The sequence below is a fragment of the Callospermophilus lateralis genome, chromosome 3 (genome assembly GCF_048772815.1).
Source record: "Callospermophilus lateralis isolate mCalLat2 chromosome 3, mCalLat2.hap1, whole genome shotgun sequence".
In the NCBI taxonomy this organism is placed as follows: Eukaryota; Metazoa; Chordata; class Mammalia; order Rodentia; family Sciuridae; genus Callospermophilus; species Callospermophilus lateralis.
In genome coordinates this window covers 173,551,311-173,566,673 of record NC_135307.1, presented here as the reverse complement: position 1 = coordinate 173,566,673, position 15,363 = coordinate 173,551,311, and the positions used below count along the sequence as shown (strand labels likewise).

At 48.8% G+C, this 15,363-nt stretch overlaps 2 protein-coding genes and 1 long non-coding RNA gene across 6 annotated transcripts in view; 1 reads left to right on the top strand and 2 right to left on the bottom strand.

The window, feature by feature from the left end:
- Positions 1-15,363, bottom strand: part of Hm13 (histocompatibility minor 13) — a 43,928-nt gene that overhangs the window by 16,235 nt on the left and 12,330 nt on the right. For all 3 annotated transcript variants that reach the window (XM_076851660.1, XM_076851659.1, XM_076851658.1), the window contains exons 3-8: positions 12,725-12,807; positions 7,398-7,486; positions 4,491-4,576; positions 4,285-4,410; positions 3,518-3,575; positions 112-195 (exon numbers count right to left, since the gene is read on the bottom strand). In XM_076851660.1, coding sequence (XP_076707775.1) covers positions 112-195; positions 3,518-3,575; positions 4,285-4,410; positions 4,491-4,576; positions 7,398-7,486; positions 12,725-12,807 — 526 coding nt within the window. The remainder of the gene's footprint in view (positions 1-111; positions 196-3,517; positions 3,576-4,284; positions 4,411-4,490; positions 4,577-7,397; positions 7,487-12,724; positions 12,808-15,363) is intronic.
- Mcts2 (MCTS family member 2) lies at positions 4,585-6,247 on the bottom strand. The gene has a single exon (XM_076851661.2). It carries the CDS (start codon positions 6,066-6,068, stop codon positions 5,523-5,525), a length of 546 nt encoding a protein of 181 aa, XP_076707776.1. The 5' UTR covers positions 6,069-6,247; the 3' UTR covers positions 4,585-5,522.
- Positions 6,352-14,469, top strand: LOC143395757 (uncharacterized). 2 transcript variants are annotated; one of them, XR_013090806.2, is made up of 3 exons: positions 6,352-6,531; positions 7,416-7,608; positions 14,402-14,469. It is a non-coding gene; the product is annotated as an uncharacterized LOC143395757 (long non-coding RNA). The 2 variants fall into 2 exon arrangements; XR_013090805.2 differs by lacking the exon at positions 14,402-14,469 and adding an exon at positions 8,162-14,375.

Genomic DNA, 15,363 nt, shown 5'->3' with positions numbered 1-15,363 from the left:
CCTGGGCTGACCTTTTTCTCACTCCCTTTCCCAAAGAGTACAGCTGTGTTTCACAGTACTCCTCCTTGTTCTAGAGAACCCTTGCACCACAGCCCACGCCCCAGAAGTCACCTGGAATGACGATATCTCCAAGTCCCAGCATAGCAAAGTTGTCTGCTTCAAGGCCCTTCTCCAGCAGGTCCTGGGGAAACACCACTGCAGGGAGAGAGGGGGGAGGAGTTGGCTGCAGCCCATCTTACCCAGATTCCCCACCCCCACCCCTGCTGTATGAAATGCACACATCTGTGTTTCTCGGGGGCAGGGGGCTGATGATCGCAGGCCTGCTGGCAACAGCTCCATCTGGAATCACAGCTGGTTAGAGTGGGGAGAAATCTGGGGTCAACTAGGCTGAGGGTTTAATGCCTTTGTTGACCACACAGTTCTGACATCCATAGGTTTTCCATCTGACAACAGGAGTGTGGACAGATGGCGGTACTTGTTCTGAAGCAGTGTGAACCTGGGCTATGGACTCTTTATGTACCAAGGGAGAAAAGGCCATGCCACTGCAAATTCCTTGATTAAAGTCCCTTACTCAGAATCCTGCTGCAGCTGTTAGCAGGGAAGTGGTTACAAGTGGGCTTTAGGACCGGCGCCTGGCTCTGCTGTCTTGTTGCACAGGTTACTCGGCTGCCTTAGTTTTCTTACTTGGAAGCACTCCCATGGGGTGGTACTGAGGGTTAGATAACCTGAACCACAGTACTGGCTGCTATGCCATGTCTTCTACTAACCTGTCCCCGATTTTGTATCTTCCTGGTGGTGGTTTGAATGTGGTGTATGACTATGCATAGAGATGTAGGCCCCTGTTTCCAGAATTCCTGCCTTTCTTTGTGTCTAGGGGTGTTTACACGACTCAGCTCTGGGCAACACTATGCACATGGAGGTTCCCTGGGGCTCCTGCTAAAATGCAGAGATATCCCCTGCCTGTCTATGTCTCCCTTGTTGAATGGGATTTGAACCCATTTAGTATGACTTCAGCATATGTGCTGTTTTTTTTTTTTTTTTGGTACCAGGACATGATCACTGAGCTACATTGTCAGCCCTATTTTGTATTTTATTTTATTTTTAGTGCTGGGGATTGTACCCAGGGTGCTTAAACACTAAGCCACATCCCCAGCCCTTTTTAAATATTTTATTTGGAGACAGGATCTCACTGAATTGCTTAGGGCCTCACTAAGTTGCTGAGGTTAGCTTTGAACTAGCAATCCTCCTGCTTCAGTCTCCCGAGCCTCTGGGATTAGAGGCGTGTACCACTGCGCTGGGCTTTTGTATTTTATTTAGAGACAGGGTCTCATCGAGTTGCTTAGCACCTTGCCATTGCTGAGGCTGGCTTTGATCCTCTTGCCTCAGCCTCCCAAGCAGCATCACTGCACCTGGTCCTGCCTCAGCCTCCCAAGCAGCACCACCTTCCGGGTAGCATGTGTGCTTTGCTATTGTTGTTGAAGATGGGGTCTTGCTGTGTTGCTCATGCTGGCCCTGAACTCTTGGGCTAATGTGACTTTCCCGCTTCAGCCTCTGCAATAGTTGGTACTACAGGTGCTATCATGCTTGACCAGCATCTGTGCTCTTAATCATTCAGCTCTTGAGCCTCACTTCTAGAAGACAAGATCTAGGCCAGGTACAGTGGTACATGCTTATAATTCCAGCTATTTAGGAAGCTAAGGCAGGAGCATTGTTAAGTTCAAGGCTGGCCTGGTAAACTCAGCAAGACCCTGTCTCAAAATAAAAAATAAAAAGGGCTTTGGATGAAGCTCAGTGGTAGAGCACCTCTGGGTTTGATTCCCAGTACTGCAAAAACAAACAAACCAACAAACTTTAAGACAACAGATCTCCCCAATCTAGAAAATCAGATTCCAAGCACCAGAAACTAAATATGAAAGTGTCACTTCCCTGTTCAGAGCCTTACAATGGCTCGTCTACTGCTTAATGGGCAGTGTCAAATTCTTAGGCAGGAAATCTTGGTTTCTCCAAATCTGGCCTGTCTCCCTCTTTCCAGTCCCTTCCTTGTGGCCCTGCTGAACTCTGCTGCACTTCCTCTGTGCCTCTGTAGTTCTTTGCTCCCAGGGTGTCCCATGCGTTTTCCTGCTTCTAGCCCTTTGCTGAAGTGGTAGACTCTTCTCAAATACCCATGCTACCCTTGAATCCTTGGTAAATGAGCATTTCTTCTTTGCGACCCAGGAAAGGTACTCCTGACATCCTGGCTGGGTTCACCAGGCTCCCCCATCCCTGGGCTCCCCCATCGTAGCTTGTGGGGCATGAATTTCATGTGGTTTGCCTAGTATCTGTGTCCTTACTTTAGAGAATAGTCCTCCCTTCCCTGATAAACTTAGTTCTGGAGGCTGCCAAGTCATACTTTGACTCCTGGCCTTGGAGAGGACAGTAAACCAGGCCTGGGGAATGTTGACCACCTTCCTGATACTATCTTCTCCATCCTTGCTATCTTGTCTGACTGGTTCTGGCCCCCTTTGAGCCTCGTGACCCTGGAGGGAGATTTATGGTTAGTCTAGGGCTGAGACTCCACGCTAATCGTGCTTTTCCTATCTCCCTTTCTAGCCCAATTTGGACTTGGGTCTGTCCAAATCCCAATATTGGTCAGTAAAACATGAAGGAGGCTGAAAGGGGGATTTGAGGAGAAAGACCCCTTCCCTGATGGGACACGGTTTCCCCTTTGTGCCTCTGGACGTGGCCTGTGAGAAGCCAATGCCAGAAACTGTCATCCATCTAGGGACCATGAAGGACTGAGCCAAGTGACAAGTGGACATACGGAGATTGGTGGGTTGGGTGAACCAAAATAACCCTGGCTCTTGGTGACTCCATTGAGGGTCATTAACCCACCCCTGACATTTCCTAGACCTGGGCTTGCTGTAGTATAACCAAATTTCCCCCTTCTTTAACGCTGCTAATAGTTGGGATTCCCCCGACCCTTTTCTTTTTAGCTGTGTTGGGGATTAAATCCAGGGTCTTGTGCATGCTTGGCAAGTGCTCTATCATTGGGCTACCCGCCCTCACCCTCACTTGGGTCTGTCTAAATCCCAATAATGGTCAGTGAAACATGAAGGAGGCTGAAAGGGGGATTTGGGGAGAAATACTTATGAACAATGGTTACGCTGAAGAACAAAACTAAGGCTGTGTAAGATGTGAGATGGGGAACACTGCTCTCAGTTCTCAGCACGGAGGTCTCCTGTTCTGGAAAGTCCCTGTCTGCCCCCCAACAGTCTGTTCCCCACTCCTGCTCATTTACCACTACACTGCATCATTACCAAGCAGCCCAAGGTCAGGGCCTGGGCAGAAGGCAGCTACTCATGAACACAGCCAAGAGAATTCACGAAGAAAAGGAAACCAGGCTGGAGAGACCCATGAGATCTTGGAGGAGGAAGAGGTATGTGAGGAGGAGATAAGGAAGAAGTATTGACCAAAACAGGGACCATAAGCCAACTGGGGAGGGCAGGGTGTGTTCCCCACTGTGGGGTTGATCACTTACATTTTATTGGCGCCTCAAATGACTTGGCCACAGTCACCATAACATTGGTACCGAACACCTAGAGGGAGAAGAGAGGACTCTGAAGGGAAGCGAGGGGCTAGATGGGAAAGAACAGCTGTCCTTGGACTTTTGGATGTGCTGCTGCCTGACATGTATGGAGAGAGGGACAGGGGGCTGGCAGGCCCAGAGCAGATCTGAGGTTGAGCAAGGTGGCCACTCATCCTGGTTCTGAGCAACAAAAAGAAGAACTACTTCAAAGGTGACTGCCCCAGCCAGGTAGCCTGTCTGTTCAGGGTTCTGTCCCTTCTGAGAGATAAAAACCCTGGGCACAACCCACCCCATGGGAGAAGAGACCACCTGGGTCCAGGGAAAGTGTGCTTGAGCCAGGTTGACCTCAGTCCCTCAGTGGGGCCTCATAGAGTGAGTGTGGTAAGTCTTGAAGCCCAGGGCTGGTGTGCAGCCAGAGCACAGCCGGCCTGTCCTCTAGGTCAGGGACCTTGATGGACCCATTCTACTGCCCTTGTCTGAACATCCCTAAGCCTCAACTTGCTTTTTTACAGAGATGTGGGATTAAGTTATACTTCTGCCAGGGCCATAAGGGTGGGTAAATGTCCCTGGGCACTGAGTGTGATCTTACAGATTGCCCCTGAGAGGACCAGCTCTGGGGTACTGATTTTATCAGACAACTGCCATTTGGGCCAGAGAGGCAGAGGAATAGGGAGGTAGGAGGTTAAAGCTGGAAATCCTCGGTGTCCCTGCTGACTCACCCAGAAGACGTCGTAGATGAAGAGTCCACCCAGCAGGATGCAACCGGTGCTGACGTTGTTCAGGTGCAGAAGTTCCACCCCATTAAGGGAGAAGGCCAGGCCAAAAAGATTGTTGGCAATCCAGTGCTGGGGAAAGGAAGGGGTGAGACCAGATCACTGTGCCCCCATCACCCAGCCTCCCTTTTTGCTCAGGTCTAGCTACTTACCTTCCGCAGCAGGTACCAGACACCAACGATGCTGCTCAGGCCCAGGCACACCAGGTCCTTAGTGTCAAACTCATAGTTGACGATCTCTGGGCAGAGAAGCCAGGTAAGTCCACTACCCAGGGCGGTACTGTCCCTCCCACATGTCAGCCTCTGGACTGAGGAGGGCATGGCTGTGGGCACTGTCAGAGGCCCACAGGCCCAGGGGCTCAGCGGAGGCTGCCCCAGACTGGTGAGAATATTATGATGAGGAGAGCTCACTGGAGCTTCCCCTAGTCCCCCAATTTTCTAGAGAAGGTTAAAGATACCCAGAGAGAGTACGGGTTTAATACAGGTTCAGTGGAAAGTGGTCCTTGGTGCTGGAAGCACAGGCTCTGCCACTGGTAGCTAGGTAACCTTAGGGAAAAGCAGTTCCCTCTCTGAGCTTCATCTATGAAAAAAGGCAATAGCACCTCCCTCATAGGGCTGCTATGGGAATGAGTCTGTCCTTACAATGTCCTTAGCACAGTGCGGGGTACACAGCAGGTACTCGATCAATGCCAGCTGTTACTGGTCTTTAGCAAGGTCCTAGTACATTCTGGACTCTACTTTGCTACCAAAGGAATCAAGGTTATTGGCACCCCTAATTCACTAGCAGAGGAAGAAGAAGGAAAGAGATGGAGGACTGCAGAAAAGGCAGGAGGGAGTTCCTGTTGCTCTCTTGTGGGGAGCCCCCGGTAGACATCCTGATGTCAGACCCATTCTCAGTTGCTTCCAAGCTTCCTAATGAGGAAGCCCAGAGAGGTGGTGGAGGTTGGCCAGGGTCTCAGGGTGCAGTCATTCCTTCCAGATTCAAGTGCAGCAAATTGCTGCTTGTCCCCCAATTTCTGTTTTCTCCTCTGTGGTAAGAGCACCCTAGTTTTTTTGTTTTTGAGGCATCTGTTGAACTTATTCAGCATAACCACAGAGGCATCGTCACCATGCTGTCACACACAGACACAAAACACAAATACGACACAATATCCATATTTAGCACGAGTGGATTTCTTCTAAGGCTCATTTATATGTCTTCATGTGCCACAGGCCATCATTTAAATAATGGATATTTTCAATGCCGATTCCTTTGTTGACTTTTTCGATATCTTCTGCAGACATCTTCATGACTCCGACACACAGAGCGTGCTGTTTTCCTTCTGCCATGACCGCAACAATCGTATCTTCTGCGGCGGGATAAAGCTTTGCGCCAGAAGAAGTTAAACCCGGGCACATGATATTTGCGCCACTGAGCACAAATTTGATGGCTCCTTTATCAACCTGCTGGTGTGGCAGGATGAAAGGGTATTTGTGAAGTAATCTTAAGGTTGGGTAAAAAGGCCCTTTTCTTTGTCTAAAAAATAGTAACTCTCCATTTACCGTAAGGATTTCCATATGCTCATGGCATCGGACTATTTTGACGGGATCTTTCTTCGGCATGATTTGATTAAGCCATGGTTCGATACCTGGAAATTGTTCTATCAGTTGGTTCTTGATGCCCTTAATAACTGAAGTTTTCAACTGGATGCAGTTGGATACATTTTCCTTTTCGTCAAATTTCTTGAACATGATCCAAGGCGAAGGAAGTGGTGCCGACTGGGGTGGGCAGCAACGAGAAAAAATGAGATGCGGCCAGTGTCCGATGATCTCCGTGCTCCAGGAAGGCCGGTGCGGACGGTCGCGGCCGTTGTCGCTAACCGGAAGACGGGTCAGCCGGCCGCGCTTTACGGCCCCGTAAAATGGACTACTTCCGCTGCTCTGAACCCCACGTCAGCGCTCGGCCGGATGTTCTTCCCACTAGCGATCCACTCCAGTGGGGGCAGCGGAAAGGGCGGGGCGTGGGCAGGAAGGAGTGACGGAGCAGCCGGTCAGGTGGCCGGAAGACTCCAGGGGCGCGGCTGGTGGTTCCTAACTGGACATGAGGCTGACCCGCTCAGGTCATGTTGTCCACCTTTCTCCAACACCCTCTGTAGCTAAATGAGCCCACGACAGGGATGCCTGTCCTTCCCTCTGGCTGCAGTGTGAACTGATGGTAGACATCTCGGACCCGGGGGGGTCACCACTGAGTATGGCAGAGCTTGAGACAGATGGGGCTTGAGACCCTACAGACTCTATGGGGCAAGCTTAGCTTTTTAAAAGAAAACCCCATCGATCATTTATTTGGCACAGATGCACTAGAGATGTAGAGAGGGATCACAACATCGCTGCGCTCTAGGGACAAAGCAGGATACGCTAGGCACCAAGAGAGTGATACCTTCTGCAAGCTTAGAATTTCGGGGGACGGGGGACGAGAAAGAGAGAGAAGGGGGAGATCTTCCATTTGGTTAAGCCATTGATGATCTTGCTGTATTTGAACCCAGGCTGTAAATAACCTGTTAATCCCAGCCTCTCTTAAGGTCCCCATGGTTTTCATTAAAACAAACAAACATACAAAACAAAAAAACCCAAAAAACTGTGGAACTCCTTTTCCAAAATTTTAGGTGTGACCCTAATCACACTAAAAATAGACCCTATAAAATGGTCACCAACAGAGGAGTTTTACTGAGTGCTTATGTGAGCCAGGCAGTGTGCTGGGTGCTTTCCACTCATTTACTCCTATTCCTAATAATTGTGCCTATGAGGAAGGTGCTAAATTATAATTTTTACTTAATAAATGGCAGGGGAAAACAAAACAAAAAATCCCCAACAAAAATCACCCGGTGCTCAGGGAGGTAAGGCATTCACCTAGAGTCCCATGCCTAGGTGGTGGCAGAGCTGGGATATGAACTAAGCCATGAGATTCCAGAGCCAGCCTCTTCCATCACTTATATTACTGAAGAACCCAATATTGGAAAGACAAAGGGGAGTGGAAGGGAAGACACCCAAGACATACCACAGGGGAAAGTGGGTGGCACTGACCTTCCTTGTTTTCCCCAGAGCCCTGTGTGAAGAGCAGCTGAAACTGTCGATTTGGGAAGCTGGCTGGAAAAAACTTATTCATGAAGGGGCTGGAAGGAAAGACAAAGCTGGTCGGCAAACACAGCCCCTATGGGCGACCACGGCTCTCATAACCCCCACCAAGACCCATTTAAAGCTCTATCTCCTGGCACCCTCACAGCTGCCCTGCCAGGTAGGTGCTATTGTTCTCACTCTATAGATGAGAAAACCCAAGTTCTTAGAGGGTAATTTGCCCAGGGTCACACAGGGAGACAATGTCTGAGCCGAGATTCAAACCTATGTGTCTGAACTCTTAGTAACTTCTATATTGCCTCTTTATTTTACCACACACAGATACAGAGTTTAGCAGACAGACTTTTGTGTAAAACAGTTTTTGGATGAGTCAGGGATTCCCAAGTCTGGCCCCCACACCACCTATATGAGAGCCCCTTGTCAAGAAGCTCATTCCTGGCTCCTTTCTAGACCTACCAAGTCGGATGACCTGATAGTCACCCCACCCCACTCCAGAATTTGCTATTCTACTTTCCAGCAACAGGCTGAATTTTACAAATACAGCTGGAATTGATCAGCCAGATGAATCATAGCCCCCAGGGCAGGATTACCCCCATATTCACTTCTTCCATGAGGCCTCTCTTGCTCAAGACCAGCCTGGCCTCATGATTACCCAGCATGCCCCACGTCCTGGCCAGGCAGGGAACAGATGTTATTTTCCACACCATCTTCAGAGCAAGATAGTCTACAAAGGCCTCTTGGCCCAGCCTGGTCTTGGGATTGGTAAAACTGTGGAGCGGCTACCAGCCTTGGCAACCCAGGCCTGAACCCTGCTTTGTCACACACCAGCCGTGTGGTCCCGGAAGAACCACTCCAGTGGCAGAGTCTTCTTGGGCTTCAGTCTCCTCACCTGTACGTAAGATCATAATACCACCTGTCTCAAATGGTTGTGTGACGATAGAAAGCAGGTAGATGAGTGGTTTAGCCCAGCCCTGGGTCTTGCAGCAGGGATGTTGAAGAACTGTGAACTTCTGTCTCGGTGCACTCTTCTAGAGCCTCAGCTTGAAAGCATGTGACATCAGATCAAGTTGGTAATGAGGAAGGCAAATCCCAACTAACAAGCTACTTTCAGCTCAGTTTGCAGAAATTGCTTTTGGGGACGTCTAAAATCAGGGTGTGTGTGGTAGGTGTGGGTAGGGAGGTGACCTGAGGAGCTAAGACCTTCACCTCTTCTTTGGGCTGCTGGCCTCTTCTTTGGGAGGTTAGTGCTCCACTTGTCAACCAGGAGAGTAGGGATGGTTAAGAACACGGGTGCTGGAGTGACACTTCGTAGATTCAAGTCTCAGTTCTCATAATAGTAGTGTGAACTTCTCTTTCCTCATTGGAAACTCTACAACAATAACTTTCTCATAGATATATTAAAAGAATTAAGTGAATGCTGGGGATTGAATCCAGGACCTGATTCATGCTAATCAAGTGCTCTACCATTGAGGAATACCACTGGCCCCTAGATTCAGGTCTTTGTTACTGAGCAAAGATGGGCTGCCAGGCATGATGGCACATGCCTATAATCCCAGCTACTCGTGATTAAGACAGGAGGATTGAGAGGATTTATTTTAAAAAAATAAAAAGGGCTGGGATGTAGCTTAGTGGTAGAATCCTCCGGGTTCAATCCCAAGTACTATATAACACAAGGGAAATCACATGATCTTGCTGGTGTGAGTCTGTAAACTTGAGGGTAGGGGCCCAGGTTATCATTTCTGACCCATCCGGGCTAGCCATGGTGTCTGGAGACACATGGTAAATGCTTGCTGAACAACTCTGAATGCACTTTCGTAGAAGGCACAGATTCTTTCTGGTCTTTGATGGCTCACATTAAACCTAAAGGTCACTGCTTCCTGCTAAGAAACCACATCCTGGTGCCCTTATCTGGGAGTGGAAGGTAAGGGTTAGTGAAACTGATGATGTGGCTTGTTCCTCCTGGGGTGGCAGATTTGGGCCTTCTGTTCTCCCAGAGTTAGCTGCTTGGGATATAAGCTCAGTCAGCGGTAACAAGAAATAAGCCCAAATTCCCTTGCCAAGAGGATGTCTGGGATTTGGCTAGGGCTTGAGTTTTGGTGACTACAGATGACTGAAGGCAGGCTGTGGTCCCTGCCTTTCCCCAGGACAGGGAGCTGTGGTTTGTTCTTGGAGGCCTGAGAGGGTGGAGGGATCCTGAAGGAAGCACAGCTTGGGCTGCCATGGCTTGGGGCTTAGCTCTGCTCAGTCTTTCCGCAGACCTCTCCTTTCCAACTCTCAGCACAACACAGGTCCGCCCTCCTTAAGCCTCCCTTTCCCTCATTTTTGCCCAAACTGAAAAGAATATTGGCTTTGGAGTCAGACAGACCAGAGCTCAAAACCTAACTCTGCTCTTATCAGCTGCAAATCCTGGTGGTCATACACCCCCATTCTGAGCTCCATTTCCGTCTTGAACTTCTGCACCTAATGAGAGTTCTGAGGAAGCTCATGTGACTTTCTTTGAGGAAAGTATTTAAGAAAATTCAACTTAATTGAAGAACAGTCAATTGAATCTTTGTATCAACTCTCTAAAAAATATGATTAATTGTATTTCCCCTTTTTATTAAAAATTATTTTCAAAAAAATTTCACTGGATTAATTTCTTTTCCATATACATTTTACAATAACATTTTCATTCATTGGACAGTCTTTGGTTCCTATCAGATTTTTCAGTGGACAGTTCTGACCCTGAATGGTGAGCACACTTCTACCCGCAGCCATCCGTTATTTTAACAAGATCTAATTTTTCCAGGTCAAATTTTGTTGCTCTAAGTTTTATTAAGAAAATGATTTTTCTGTTAGTTCATTAACAAATTTTACAATGTGCAGTTTTAGCAAAGCTGATGGTTTTTTTTCTTTTCTTTTTAGTGGTACTGAGGATTGGATCCAGGGCTTCATGCACTCTACCACTGAGCTATACCCTAGCCCTTTTAAATTTTGAAATAGGATCTTGCTAAGTTGCTGAGGCTAGCCTCAAACTTGCAATCCTCATGCTCATCCTGAGTAACTGGGATTATAGGCATATGCCACCGCACCTGGCTCTGTTGGTTGTTCTATTGACAATATCCATCACTAACAATAGTGAATTGGTTAGAAGACAGAGAAACAATTGTTTCTTGGCTAATCTGTAAGAAATCTGGGACAATGTCTCTCAGTTATTGTTCTAAACGAAAAAAAAATGTCTTTGGTGTTAAAACGATAAAGGTTCTAAACACCCTGCTTGGGAAGTTGGATAGAGAAATGACCTTTCTTGCAGGCTGCTGAGATAAAGTGAAATAATTCCTCAGCACACAGTCTAGCAGTGGCTTTCGAGATATATTGGCTTCCTTCTCTGTGTAGTGGTAGTTGGGCTGTGGGGAGAACTGGGGTGTCAAGCCTTTTACAGATGGTAGGGTGGGATGAGCTAGACTTGCAAGGAGGGTCTTCATCAGTGGAAAAGAAGGGGACCCTGTGCCTGGAATGATGGCTTCCCACCCGTTCCCCAGGTTCATCATGACTACAGAGGTCTGTCCTGACACTGCTAGGTTCTCTGGACCTTGGTTTTTCAGGATGGGGAATGGGACCAGAGATCTCCCGAGTTGGCTAGAAGCAGAATTTTTGGGTAAAGGGTCAGTGAAGTAAAGACAATACTGACTTCAGTCTCAAAACCATAGCTGAAGAACCAGCTATGTAACCTTGGGCCAGCTTCTCTACTCCCTGAGTACCGCCTGGCACCGAGCCCTAGGCAAGCCACACGCAGAGTGGCTACTCTGATCCTTCCTGCACCTCTGTGAGGACAGTCTATGGTCTCTATTTTATAGGTAGAAAAACTCATGCTCAGAGACTTGAGTAACTTAAGAAAATCACAAAGCTGGCAGAGCCAGGCCTTGGTCCCAGGGTGCCTCTGGAGCCTACGTTCTGACCGCCACTGTCCTGTCAGCATTCCTGGAGAGTAAGGCCACACCCAGCTGGGTGTCCACTGTCTACAGAGGCAGACCCTGCTCTTTCTCTTGACTACTCTGGGAACATCCTGACAGTGAACCCTCAATAGGCATGGTCCTTCTGGCTCCTGGCCTGGTCTCTCTTTGGCACCTCTTCCAGTCCTCCTACCCTTGAAAGCTTAGTTCAAGTTGACTTCCTTTCTTCTGGGAACTTTTCCTGGTCTGCTGCCACTGCTCAGTCTTACCAATGGTTTTCAGCCTGAAGCTGTACAAGTTCCACTTGTTGAGTGGAACAAGGCTGCCACAGATCCGCAGTGCACAGGCTAGCCCTGCACAGGGAGAACGCCAATGGGAGTTCCCTGTCCTGAGAACACTGGTTCAGATCACTCACCCACAGAACTGTCATGAGCAGGGAGGTGGTGGCAGAAAGATGGGTTCTGGGGCCACACAGACCTGAGTTTGAATCCTGGCGCTGTTGCTTATCAGCTGTATCACCAGAACAGTTTTTTTTTTTTTTTTTTTTTCCTTTCCTGGTACTGGGATTGAACCCAGTGGTGCTTTACCACTGAGCTGTATCTCTAGTCCTTCTTCACCCTCCTGAGTCACTTGGATTCCAAGTGTGCTTCACCACACCTGGACAGAGCAAAGTTCTTAACCTCTCTGAGCCTCTGTTTCCCTGACTAACCTAGGATTAAAAGAAAGAGCTAAATGCAATTTCTCTGGTACGTTAACACAGTAACAAAGTTAACAGTTATTGAACATATTAAGTACGAGAAACCAAGCTAAAAGCTTTCCACATGACCCCCAGAAGGAAGGTGTTATTATCTTCTACCCCACTGGTGAGGAAATTGAGGCCAGAGAGATTAAATAACTTGCCAAGGTCATTGGGCTATTAAGTGGCAGAGTCTGGATTTAAAGTCAGGTAGTCAGATTCCAGAGCTTGCCCCCCTAATCTTTCCCCATACTGCTTCTCTCATGAAAAAAGACAACGCCTCAAGATGCTTGGCAGGCCACAGCACCTGGCGTTACTCATCTCAGTACTCTGACAACACCAGGATGTTACTGCTCACAAACAACCTTCCCACAACAGTGGCAGTGGGAAACATCCACGGTTACTTTTATAGGTCCCTATAAAGACACTGTAGCCCAGACATGTTACAGCTCTAGTCCTAGGTCACCTTTAGTGACATAAGGGAAAGATTCCCTTGGGTTTTTGGGCCAAACCCGGCTCTGAATGACACCAAAGGTCATGTTCATATCCAAAACCCTGTTCTGGCTCCTGTGAAAGCTGCTTCATATGCTGCAGAGATGCCTTCTGACCTGATGGTGTGGGACAACGCCAGGATTCCCAGCACGAAGAAATACATGGACAGCAAGAGGTTGATGTACTCCTGGGAGAATATCTGAGGCAGAAATACAAAAAGAAACAGGAAGTTAGGATGTCTGTGGCCACAAGGAAACTATATATAGAGTCCCAGCTTCTCTTCTGGAGGTTGGTCTCATACCCCTGGAGTCGGGGGACAGTTGGGAAGAAACCTCAGACAAAATCAGGGCACTCCTATTTTCTATGGCTGTGAGAAAAAAGGGTGGGACTCCAAGCCCCATCCTGTACCTCCCAAAGGAGTCTAGAGGCGTGTGCCCGTGACTGCATTATCTGGAAACAGGCAATTATCATTTTGTGTCCAGAGTCTTGCAGAGTGGTCCTGCATGGATGGGGAGCCCAAGGCACAGAAACCTGAGAGCTATTGGAGCTGCAGTACTTGCTCTTCCATATCTCCTCTCCCGGCCCCCAAATCCCAGGAGCCATTACAGCCACCATGATCATGCTAGCTGCAAAGTATCTGGGTGCCCTGCCCCACTCTCCATGTCCACTCCACTGATAACTCCTCCTGATAACTGTGGTGGGAGGTTGGGACAGCAGGCCCTGATAGCCGCATCCTGGCCACCTTACTGTCAGGTGAAACAGGACATATTCTCTGTCAAATGTTCTAAACTCAAGTGTCATGTGTTAAGTCTGCGCCTTGGCTATGTCATGTTCCTCCACACTTGCTGTATCCTTGCTGAATTTGCTACTGTGATGGTCTAACTGCGAGGGAATGATGTGCTCATCTGCGAGGGCAGGGACTGGCCCTCTGCTCTCAAGTAAGGCTGTGATGGAATGTGTTTAAATGCCAACTTCATCACAGCAGTCCCCTGGTTAAATCCCTGCAGTGGCTTCCCACTGTTCCCAGAAGCTGGAGGCCCACACCCTTTCTCTGACTTCTCCTGGTGACCCCTGCGAACCTCACTGCTTCTCTTCTATGTGCCCCAGCCACACTGGCTTTTGCAGTGTGATGGCTGTGTTACACCACCACCCACAGGTCACTTGGGCATGTACTCCTGGGCTGCTCTCTTTTCCCTTCACCTCGCCAGCCCTATTCATCCTTCCTCAGCCCAAGTTTTCCTCAGGTAGTCCCCCCAGTAATTCCGTGGACATTTACTGGTTTACCACGCTGGGCAGGACACTGTGCTGAACACTAGGAATATAGCAATAAGGTGAAGTGTCTGCTTGAAGTTCACCTGCCAGCAAGGGAGAAAGAATCTCAAAAGAAACAACGATCTATAAAGTACTGTTAGGTGTGCTGGCGCTAAGGAAAGCAAAGCAGGGCAAGGGGTTAAGCGAAGGGGCTGTTATAGTTTGGATATTAAGTGTCCCCCTGAGAAGCTCATGGTGGTGTAAATATGATACCCAATGCAGCAATGTTCAGAGGTGGAATGATTAGTTTATGAGAGCTGTAACCTCATCAATGGGTTAATCCATTTGATGGATCAATTTGAGTGGAATACTGGGTAGCAACTGTGTGGGGAGTGGGGCCGGAGGAAGCAGCTCACTGGGGATGTGCCCTGGGGATTATATTTTCTCACTGGCTCTCTGTGCTCTCTCCGTTCCTGGCTGCCATGTGCTGAGGACCTTCCTTCCACTGTGCCCTGCTGCCATGATGTTCTGCCTCACCTCAGGTCCAGAGCAATGGAGTTGGCTGACCGTGGACTGAACCTCTGAAAATTTGAGACCCAAATAAACTTCTCTTCCTCTAAGTTATCTTGTTGGGTATTTTGGTCACAGTGATGAAAAACTGACTGACATAGGGTGAGAGCTGCTACTTCAGACAGTGGCCACGGAACGCCTTCAGAAGGGAGGACACTAGAATAGAACCCTCAGAGCGGGAGGAGGCTGTGGAGATGCTCAGGGAAGAGCACCTGAGGCAGAGTGAAGGGCAGGTAAAAAGATCCTGAGGTGGGTGCTTGTTTGTGTGTGTAGGGAACAGTAAGGGCCTGTAAGCCTGGGGCAAGGGAACAAGGGAGCGTCAGGAGCGTCAGGCTAGGGAGACAGGAGAGAGCCAGACCCTGCGGTACCATGAAAGATTTCAGATTCACCTAAGTGAGATCGGTCAGCACTGGAGGGCTTCTGCAGTGTGATGGCTGTGCCACACTACCACCCACAGGTCACTTGGGCATGTGCTGGGACATGATCTGATGGTCTGATAGGATTCCTCTGTTGCTATGCAGAACAGAGACCCTGAAGGACAGGAGTAAAAGCAGAGAGCCCAGTGGGTGAGGAGGGCCCTGCAAATCCAGCAAAAGGAATACAGTGACCTGCATTGGGGGACATGGAGTAAAGTGATGAACAGCAAAAGACTCCAAATCTGTTCTGGAATCAGGATCGCAGGAAGTGCACAGGGACTGGATATGAAGGATGAGAGGAGCAGGGACAAGGACTCCCGGGGTTTTTGGCCAAGCAGCTAGGTGGACAGAGGTGTCTTAGATGGAGGTTTGGGCAGGAGCAGGGTTCACCCTAGGTGGGTTCTTCTGTGCTTTCCTGCCTCTGGGGACCTTGTCTTTACACCCCTTCTCAGAGCTTTAACTTCATATTTCTCTATGTGACTGGTGTCTGTCTCTACTACTCAACAAGATGCTCCTTG